This window comes from Podarcis cretensis, assembly GCF_951804945.1.
Source record: "Podarcis cretensis genome assembly, chromosome: 10".
NCBI lineage: Eukaryota > Metazoa > Chordata > Lepidosauria > Squamata > Lacertidae > Podarcis > Podarcis cretensis.
In genome coordinates, this window is record NC_137179.1 from 34840000 (window position 1) to 34851320 (window position 11321).

General features: G+C 40.6%; 1 protein-coding gene across 2 annotated transcripts in view; it reads right to left on the reverse strand.

The window, feature by feature from the left end:
• UTP20 (UTP20 small subunit processome component) overlaps positions 1-2810 on the reverse strand; it is a 59015-nt gene extending 56205 nt beyond the window's left edge. For both annotated transcript variants that reach the window (XM_079991870.1, XM_079991869.1), the window contains exons 1-2: positions 2622-2810; positions 1800-1880 (exon numbers count right to left, since the gene is read on the reverse strand). In XM_079991870.1, coding sequence (XP_079847996.1) covers positions 1800-1880; positions 2622-2666 — 126 coding nt within the window. In that variant the 5' untranslated portion in view covers positions 2667-2810. The remainder of the gene's footprint in view (positions 1-1799; positions 1881-2621) is intronic.
• Positions 2811-11321: the final 8511 nt, after the last annotated feature.

Consider the following 11321-nt stretch of genomic DNA (forward strand, 5'->3'; position numbering starts at 1 on the left):
GACAAACAGACCTGTCTAAGACTACACCACTTGAAGTTGCAAATGGATGATCCTATGTTGGAATGCTGCCCACAAAAGGGAGGATATATTTGAATGTTCAACTTACTTGACCTATAATATCTAGCTGTAAGGTAATTCGTATTATTCACCCTGTAAGGTAAATTGGTATTACTGTCCCATTTCAGGTGATGGGATGGGGCAAGGTGGAGAGACAGCATCTTATCTCAGGCCACCTAGTGATTTGATGGTAGAGGCAAGATTCTAATCAGGACCATCCTGAGTCACAGCTGAGTCTCTCAATTTCTATACTAAATGCACAATCTCTCATGCAGAAAGGCAGCATGTCAAGGTTCTTTGTATAAACTTGTGCCTAATTTAAGCACACATTCATATTTATCATTACAAACTGCAAACAGTCCAAATAATGTGAACAAAGAAAATGAAGTATGCGTTGAAGTTTTCCCCATATTTTGAATCATTCTTTTCACATCTCCAGAAACAAAACATGTTTGAAAATAAAAGTAACTCTGACTTACATACACAGGTTAACAGCTATTTATTATTTTCCTACTACACAGGACTCTAGGTAAATTCACATACTATTGCTGATCTGTTTCAGCAACTGGGTTGCCTGGCTGCCACCAATACAAAAAATAAGAAGGCTTATGGACAAGACAAGAGCAACATACAATGTATCCAACAAAGTCGTCTCATTTGCACAAGGACTGAAATGCACAATTTAACTTTTCCTCCCTCTCCTCTTCCTGTGCCCCTCACCCAAATCTGACTTATGTGCAAGCATAAGTCCTTGCATGAACAGAACAACTTCACTGGATACAACCCAACAACCTTGACCTTGCTCCCATGACTCTCAATACACTATGAGTGTGGTTAAATACAAAGACAGAACATTTATTGTTGATTTTGAAAGGAAAAATATTTACTATAGCACTGGTAGAGCAACACCCTAATCTCAAAGGGCTGGTCTTGCAGGAAATGTTGACAAAAACCAAAGGTCATTATTAATATTTTATTATACATTTCATAATTCCTAACTCCCAGTAGACTGGCCACAAAGCTGATCAAAAACCACAAGCATAACACAACAGCAAGAGAAAGGAAGCTGATCCCCATATGTGTTGCATTAACTGCAGCCAAACCACCAGAAGTGGGAGGGAGGGTCTGCATGCAATATACTGTTTCAGACGTTGCTGTTTCAGACAGATGTGGCATGATGGTATACAATATTTTTTTCTGTAATAGTTCCCCATCTGTACAATGAAAATAATTGTTATTCCCTATAAGGGCTTTCTAGAGTAATCATAGAGCTTTTATCAGGGCCTAACAAACTTATATAGTGGAAATATGTAAGCCAGAACTCAGCTGTGGCAGTCCCTGCATTGATTGCTACAGGTTCAGATACAACCAGTGACAGTAATTGTAAACACAACACATCAGGCATCTATTTTATTAATGGCCGCCTGTTTCAGTTCCAAGTATGCTGCTCCCAGCAGAAAGCTCTATCTTTTTTTAAAGGGTCACAACTTTATTGAATTCAAAGGATCTGTAGTAAATTAGCACTGTAGCTAATAAATTAGCCACCCCAGTGCAGGTAACTAGATCAAAGGGATGCGAGGATGTACAATGTCTACCACCGTCTTCATCCCATGTCAGGTGACCCTACCATGGCTCAGAACTAGGCAGCATCCTGTAACTGAGCTCCCAGCACCTCAACACCCACATCCAACACTGAATAAGATGACACCTAGACAGATGAAAAACAACTACATTAATCTTACCTCAGCATAGCTCCCTGTTCTGTCAATGCGATGAATAATGTCAATATTTACATTGCTTAAGCGTTCCGAGAAGGTGAGAAACTGTAAAAAAAGTAATAAATAAACAGGAGTTTCTTGTGGGTTTTTTTTCCAGTTATCTTTGAGGCATCAGGCTTATTAGAAGTTGCCAAAGAGTAAGATTTTATATGGCTGTCCCTTCTAATGATATTTCATACATAGTCAAATGGTACAGCCCATAGAATTGAATGAAATCAGACTCAAATGGGACAGACAACTTATTTGAAATCAGAAAATGTTGTCTAATCTTCTGTACTGTTGCAGGATCTTCCATATTCATAGTTAAGAATTATCTGCAATTTACAGTGTGCTAGAAGCACAAGAGACACACCACAAATAAGTTGAAAAACTTGCAGCACTTCACAACACTACACAGTAGGACAAGGTAAGGTTTCAGAGCCAAGCAGAATACTTTAAGAACACTGATAGTTTTCCTGCTGTTTTGTTAGCAGATGAGTGGCAAATGCTACACACAGTTACTATTTTGGACTGCCCAGGGCATAAGCAAGGTTTTTTGTGTGGTGTCGTTTGTTTGCTTGCAGTAACTACAGATTTCCAAAATTTGTACAGGAAAAAAAAGTTGCGCTGCTCTCCAACTTCTTTTGCTTCTGTACCACTCTACTCCAATGGCTTTTTAGAGTGATATGTAACTGGATATCAAATATACTATTTCGCCAGTTCGGCGAACCGAAGCCCTAAGCCGAGCTCTTAAAAAGGTCCGGGTTTCTGATCCACCCGACCCGACCCCGCCGTCCCTTATCTTACCCTGTGCGTGTTCTCGGACTTGTGAGAGGACGATTTGGTCTTCATGCCTCCGTGAATTAGCAACAAACTACCTTTTGAATGATGGAGATTGAATACTTTAAAAGTAGCTACTTTAAGTCCGCTCGATTTTCCAAAAAAAGAGACACATATACACACGTGCAGCACTATTAGCTGGGGGCTGCCATCTTGGCTAAAGGATTCTGGGATGAGGCTGTCACGTGAGGTGCGGGGGTGGGAAGGAAAGAGTGAAAGCTGATTGGTCTGTGGAAACTAGAAGGGGCGGAGGAATACGACACCCGGGGAGGTGGAGTTTGCAGCTGCAAAATAGTTTGCTTCAGAACCAGAGAAAGCAAGAGTCCTACACATAAAAAGTGGGAACGAAAAAGCTGTTTGCGACTGTACAGTATATACTTCCCTAATTAGCTATCAGTCGTACTCTCGCGTATTTTGTATTTCTTGTACTTCCTCTAATGCCTTTCACCCATCTTTAGGAGCGGGGGTTGTGTATTATTTGCTTATATGAGTACAGTATTTGGTTGTGTTGGAAAACCTGCATCTGATTGTTATAGGAGAATCATTTTCTTGCTCTTCTACTATCCCGTCTGTTTCTTTTAAAGAACGGGAAAGAAAAATATTGAATGACTGTAAAGAACTGGAGGCTGCCTGCGCTTTCTCACTGAGCTACCACATAATTGCTGGCAGAATAACATTTGTATGGGGAGGGAAAAACGTGCGTGCAAAATGAATTTTACTCTAGTTCTGGAGACGATAGCACACACTGCAAAGAAATATTTATTGCATTGTTTGTTCGTTGAATAAAAATATTCTGGAAGTCATGAGTCTTGCCTAACTGACATATCAAAATCTTCACGTGTCTAGTGCAGTTACAGAAGTAAACCCCTGTGGAATCTACTTTTAGCCTTTTCCATATAGAGTTTAAAGTCAGCCAACCCACTCATGAGGCAAGGTGAAGTGACCATCTCAAGCAGCAGGATCCACAATGGCAGCAGATCCCATGGTGATCTTTATTTCCCTCCTTGTTCCTGATGTAGAACTTCACTCACCCCTTCTTCCCTGGTAGAGAAAGACAGGATGCTGTTTTGTGGTTGCCTCAAGTGCAGAAATTTCTTGAGCAGGCCCTGCTTAAAGTGCTATAAAAGTAAAACCATGCAAAAATAGTTTAACCAGAGACCATGCTGAGATAACAAAGATTAATATGTCCACAGACTATGGTTATAGGGTAATACCACCTCCAGTTCTAAGCAGTCATCTGAACAGGGCTGCAGGAGCACAGTTAGTGCTGACTTTACAAGGTCAATTGTTTGGGCACCATTCACTTCAAAATTGTTCCTGAAGGCTGCAATCCTAACCCCACTTACCAGGGAGAAAGCACCATTGAATCCAATAGGACTTACTTCTGAGTAGGCATGGTTAGGCTTGCATTTATTCTAATATGTTTATCCTAGAATTGTAGAGTTGGAAGGTATGTCAAGTGTCATCTAGTTCAAACCCCTGCTTTGCAGGAATCTCAACTAAAGCATCCTTGACAGATGGTCAGCCAATCTCTGTTTAGAAACCTCAGATAAGCAGAGTCCACAATCTCCCAAGGGAGTCTGTTCCACTGTCAAACTACTCTTACTGTTAAACTTCTTTTAATTGCCTCTAATTGTGTTATAATTGTTGTTTTATATTGTACTTTCCATAGCATGATTTATTTTATTCATACTTGTATACTGCCATGATATCCACATAGACAAATAATGGTCTAGATTTCTTAAACAAATTAATACAGTCATATTCATCTTCTAGGTTCAATGCTGCTGCTGCTGCTGCTGCTGAAAATATGAGCTATCAATGTTGCAAAGCTCAGGTCTTACTACATGTCAGATACAAATACTTAGAAGATTACGACTGTTCCATGTCAAATAAAAAAAATTAAATAAAGAGTTGGTAGTAGCAATAATTATTCAGCACAGAGTTAGAAAAAAGTCAAGTTTAGCAAAAGAGATTTTCACGAAGTATTTAGCAAACACTGCATTGTAAATATGAAGTGCAAATTTTTCTAAGACAGGATGTACTTTCACCTGTTTCAATTCTGATTAATTATAAAAGGCATTGTGTCTTTTCAAAAAACAAACACGATTGCTGTGACATCAGAGGATGGCAAGAATGGAAAACCACTAATGTCAAGTGAAGAAAGAATGAGCAATTTTTCCCTGAGAGCTGCTGATTCTAATTAGCTTCCTGGTGAACATTTAGCTAAGGAATTAGTTTCCTGGTGAACATTTGTCAGCTCTTTAGCTTACATTAACTTGGAGTTAAGAAACTTGTTGAATCATACATCAGTTTTTGTAAAACTAAAAACCTTATACAAACAAGGATCTAAAACCAAAAGGTTAAAGTTCAGATGGGTGTAACCCATAGCATTAAGAAGGGCATGAAGCATGGGCTTAACTACCGGTAAATGCTATCTATGTTTTCTTTCTTTCTGTCCCAGAACGTGAGCAGCTTCAGCCCATAATAAGACTTCTTTCTCAAGCATATATTTTATTAGGGTGGAATGTACCAAAAGATTTATAAACACACCTTCAGAAAATGGCATGACAATGTTAAACGTCCTTGCTTAAAAAAGAGAGAAACAAATACAAAATACATAAACCAATAGCTTTTATTGAACCAATATAGGTACTACTACTACCAGTAATAATACTGTATAGGTAGATCTCATCCTACACACAGGTTACATTCCTGGCTATCACATCTATAAGCAAAAATCACATAAAGCCAGAATGACCCCCATGTGGCCACTGCTACCTATTCAAAAACATTACAGAGTGAACCTTGCCCACAGAAGGCAGAGGTGTTTATAAGGTTGAATTCACTGGAAAAAAAGTATTTATGTACTGTTATGTACTGAAGTTCTCACCCTGGGCCAGCAGGGGGATACTGTAAATAGTTTTCACTCAGGTCCGTATATGCAAATAAGGAATTGAAAGTGACATTCAGTGATTGGATAGTTACAGAAAGTTGTTACTGTTGCCATGTAGTTGAGCTTTATATAAGCAGGTTGGCTGAACCCTTCAGCCCTGTTCTGTTCTGGCCTGTGAATAAACAAGAGCTGTCTGAAGAATTGCTGTGTCGTCTGATATGTTCACCCACAACATAACATTATCCATATTACTCTTCCTTATACAGACCCACCCATACAGACACATCTTTCAACACTCTAAAATTACAACAGCCAAGAGAAAATTCCTTCCAAGATGAGTCATTGGGAACAGCCTTTCCCTTTCCCTTGCAGCATGGTGTTATCAGTATGCTAATGACACTGAGCTCTAATTCTCCTTGAGTCAGGTGAATGCCAAGATGCAGTTATAGGTTGGATAAGGGCTGATAAACAAAAGATTAATCCTCAGCAAGATGGAGGCCCTGTGAATGAGTGGCTCCCAGATCTTGAGACAATGGTTGCAGAGTTTGGGGTGCTACTGGTGCTACATAATATGGGGTGCAACTGGAACTGTCACCAGAGTTGGCATTGGCAATTTCAAGTCTGGATTAGTGCAGTGTGCTCTACGGGGGGAGAGGGGTGTTTCCCTTAGGTTTGGAAGGTACAGCTGATGCAGAATACAGCGATTACGCTGCTAACTGGAGCATTTTACTGCAGGTGACTCCTCTCCCAAAGAGCTGCACTGAGTGCTAGTATGCTTCAGGACTCGGTTCAAGGCGTCATCATTTACTCATAAGGCACTAAAGCACTTGGAACCAGGTTATAAACACCTTGTAATCTTATGGGGTAATTTAATGCAGAGGTGGGGGACCCGTAGCCCTCAGATTTATAAGAAAACAGGGAAGCCTAGAGTGAAAGAGGGAGAAGGAAAATAAAAATGGATAGAGCAATAGAAAACAGGGTGGTGACCCTCTGCAAATGATTAGTTCAGTCCTCTGTCAAGGAGGATGGGAAACTGGGACAGCAGAAATAGACAAAGAGATGGAAGGAAAGGGAAGCACAGAGAAATTGGGGGGGGGAGGGGAGACAGAAAGAGCGGTGGAGAGTGCTATGCTGTCCCGAAATGCTGCATTTTGGGTCTTGGTCCTGCCCACTGCTGGCATGCAGACCCTGCTGGATTAACTCTGAAGAAAATGGTTCCCTCTATAGAAAAGAAAAGGTTCTCCATCCTGCCCTATCTTAACTACTATCACACGGAAGAGGGAACCAGCTTGTTTCTCCTGGTCTGGAGGGTAGGATTTGAACCAATGACTTCAAGTTACAAGAAATGACCTTCCTGACTAAATATTATGAAAAACTTCCTGATGGCAAGAGCTGTTTGACAGTGGAACAGTCTCCCTCAGAAGGTATTTTTAATCTTTGTTGGAAGCCGCCCAGAGTGGGTGGGGAAACCCAGCCAGATGGGCAGGGTACAAAAAAATAAATTATTATTATTATTATTATGGACTCTGCTTCATTGGAGGTTTTAAAGCAGAGGTTGGAAGGCCATCTGTCATGGGTGCTTTAGCTGAGATTCCTGCATTTCAGGGAGTTGAACCAGATGAGCCTTGGGGTGTTTTCCAACTCTACGATTCTATGAAAATGAAACCTGAGTCCAAGTACTGTACTTCATCCACTTGAATGCAGGACACCAGATAATGAGTATATGTTGTCTTAGTTCTGCAATTCAGTAGCCATGATTATATTGTATTGCCTTGTTAGATGATATTTTCTGTAGGTGATTTGTAATTTTCTCTTCTGCAACCCTGAACTGTATTTACCTTGAGTAAAATTAAGTGACTGACTCTTCTGGAACCCTATATATACTGTGTGCTGATAAGAGGGACACTATAGACCCCTCCCTCAAGGTAGCAGCTGTTTCTGTGACAATCTAAGGTACTATTTTAACCATTGAACCAAAAGTTTAATACATGAAAGACACTTTTAAGGTTTTACGTTGAGTGGGGCAATATTTGTCACAAAGTGTTGGATAACAAGACTCATAACTAACATGCTAAAGTCTAATCCAGGCATAGGCAAACTCGGCCCTCCAGATGTTTTGGGACTAAAACTCCCATCATCCCTTGCTAACAGGACCAGTGGTCAGGGATGATGGGAATTGTAGTCTCAAAACATCTGGAGGGCCAAGTTTGCCTATGCCTGGAATGCACGAATGAGTTAATGCCACAGAGTAAGCTGTCTTACCAGGTTTAGTTAAGTCACTCCCCCTCACCTCAGGAGGAAGGAAGTCAAGCCTATTGTTTCTTTTCAGAAAGCTCTTAATTAGGGTGCCCTAAATCTCTCTCTCCTCACATATCTGCTTCCTCAACCTTATACTTTATACAACAGCAAAGTCTCACATTGAATTTAACTGATCTGTAAAAAGGACTTTATAACCTGAAAACAAACAAGGTCTGTACTTCTGCAATAAAATATTTAATAAAAACAACAATGATAAAAAAGAATATATTTCAATCAGAGTGTGTGCTCAACTGCCATCACAGATAAACTTTTAAGGAGGAGAGGAACTGGCCTGTAATGTGATGAGGAAGAAAGTGAAAGAAGCTCCTATAGTTGTGGGAGTCTTCTTCCTCTCATACATAGGGAGAATCTTAATTGTATGATCTAGTGGCCAGTTTTCTGGAGTTCATGATAGTATTATGTTTAGGTTAAGTTTATTAAATTTATATACTGCTTCCCAATTTAAAAAAAGATCCTGAATCAACAACCAAGTAAGATATACAATAATAAAATCCCATAAGCAAAGTCTCAAAACATCTTCAAAGGCAGCCCCACATGCAATGTATTGCAGTATTAGTCTACCAGAACATAGACAACCAAAGCCCAAGCTATGACCATCCTGATAGAATTGCAACTGGGCTCTCTTCCACCCCCATTATGAGTCTTCAGTATGTTATTTGAGACAGTTCAGGAACGCTTAACACCTTTTTGGAGGTCTTTAAGCTCAGATTGGATGGCCATCTGTCATTGATGCTTTAGCTGAGATTCTTGCATTGCCGGGGGTTCGACTAGATGGCCCCCAGGGTCCCTTCCAACTCTACAATTCTTTGATTCTGTGGAAGTGTTCAGTCGAGAGTATGAGTCAAAGTAATAACTGTTCTGAGAAGATGGTGTGAACTTTCTTTTCCCTACTAATTACAGTAGCGAATTTACTAGCTAATCCTGTCCAGATTAAGTCACACATTGATTTAATGCGCATCATCCTCTGCAATCTGTGAAAGTGTCTCATCATACAACTATTTAAAAAGAGTGTGGGTGTTGCTAAGATGCTATATCCTCACACTCATTATTGCCATTTGAGTTCTAAGACCACTGAGGCCGACAACTTTAATTACTTTACGTAGAAAGAAGTTACATATTTAAATAGGGTTTACTATTTAAATTGGCATATCCGTTTGGGATCTTACCCAGCTGAAAACCAGTCCAACTGACTTCACAACATGCTTCCAAATGAGGTTCTTGCATTCTCCCTGCTTCCCACCTAATTGTTATTTACATTAGGAAAACAAGGGATTATCAAACCATGCTACTGCTCCAACCAGAGTCCTCTGCAGCAACTTTGAAGGGAACTTGAAGCTCTCCTGTGCTTCTCTGTTGACACCAGAGAATATTATTTAGGGCACAGAAAATGCAAAGTATATTTCCTGAAATGTGAGATTTGAAAATGATCCCATCATAAGCCTAGATAGCTCAGTTGGTTAGAGCACGGTGCTGATAATGCCAAGGTTGCCAGTTTGATCCCCATAGGGGACAGCTGCATATTCCTCCATTGCAGGGGTTGGACTAGATGATCCTCAGGGTCCCTTCCAACTCTAAATTCTATGATTTCTATAAGCATGTTTTCTCTGCGGTATGCCCTATTGATTTAGATGGGGACAATATTTTAAGTAAGCTTAGGACTGCAGCCTTAGCTGTAAATTGTATGTGAAAAATCCTTCAAGAAACCACAGAGGTCCATCAATCAGGGTTAAATGCTAGTCATTCATCAGTCCCATTTTTGGACACTTTAGTCACATGGACCATTGGGAATTTTTTTTATCTGTTTCCCCTGTATAAAAAGGATACTGGCTGTAACACTTTATTACATTTTAAATTGCATCAGCCATACAATCTTAAATGTAACCTACCTTTGGGCCAATTTTTGCATAGGAAAAGGAATTCCTCTACTTTGGAGCAGCAGGTGAGCTAGGGATTGCCCTGGTAAACAGAGCATATCCCTGGCATATTATTCACAAAGCCCAGGTGAAAGCAGATGCATGTGACAGACGGGACCTTCTTGTACCGAAGCGCAAAATACCACAAAAATGTATTACCTGGTTCTTTTGAGTTTACTCCTCAGACAATGGAAGTCATAAACAGATACTGGGCATTGTATCTCACATTGTGGGTTGTGATCCCCATCCCTTGATAGGGTTCCACAGAACCCGCAATTTAAAAGATGTTCTTGTTCACAGTGATTCTAAAAAAAACACAGAAAATTTCTCATCTACCGGTGGGACACTTTAAGTGTGAAGGCTGTTTAGCCTGCAACCAAGCTGTTGAAACTGCCTCTTACCATATCCCTCACAGCTCCACAATTCTGAAATCGAAAAGGTTCACTATCTGGCACCAGAAATGTAATTTATTTAATCGAATGCACCTGTCAGTTGATATGCATCAGTGCCACCACCCGCCCTGTTAAGACTCAAATTTTAGAACACTTGTATTTTAGAAAATCTATTTGGGAAAGGAACTACTTTTGCCATTTTTATGGACATTTATTGTTTGGTGATATTATCTTGTGTTGATTGTCTGACGAGGTGGCATTTGCCCCTCTTATCCCCTCCACTGGCACCAGACTATTTTTGTGTGTGCGTGGATAGGTGTATTCTGCAGCATATCACTACTGATGCAGTAATGGTGCATTAGTGTGGATTCATATTGGACCCTCCACACACTATTCCCCTTGTGTTGTTGTTCTGCAATGCTTCCCCAGTGTTATTGCATTATTGTTGCTTGGGGGGACGGACAACATTTTTGCATTGTTGTCTGGCGGGCACACTTTTGCACTGTAGAATGTTTTAAACTGTTTTACCGTAATTATATTGTTACATATGTAGTATAAAAAACTTACAGGGTTTCAGCACGACATTATGGGATATGCACTGCATGGAAAATGAAACAGTATGTCCACTCTGATTGCAAGCACAATCAGTGTGGGTTCGCATAACTGCCCCAATACTATCATGAGCACAAAAAATAATGTACAATATAAAGAAGGGGTCCCTATGTGTTTGTCCCAGTGGCAAAAGAATAAGAGGAATGGGTGGGTGAGCAGAGTGGAGTTGGTCTCATCCAACTGTGGTCACCTGGGTACTCAGGGCAGCATCAGTGCAGACTCGAGGTCTGGGGAGGGGAAATTGCTGTGGTCTGTAGAAATTCTCTCTCTCTCTTTCTCTCTCTTTCTGCAGGCTCTCTGTCCAGATGGGGGAGGGATCTAGAGTGTGTGTGCCTGGCATTGGGCAATTGAGACAGATAAGGGATTCTGCTAGTTTACCACCTGCCTTACTGCCCAACAGTCTCCCTGACAGAGCTGGTCTCAGAGACAGTGTTGAGGACTCCCAGACCATTGGTTTTGGGGGACTTCAACATCCACACTGAGGCAACTGGCTCTGGGGTGGCTCAGGATTTTATAACAAAAAAATTCCTTCCAG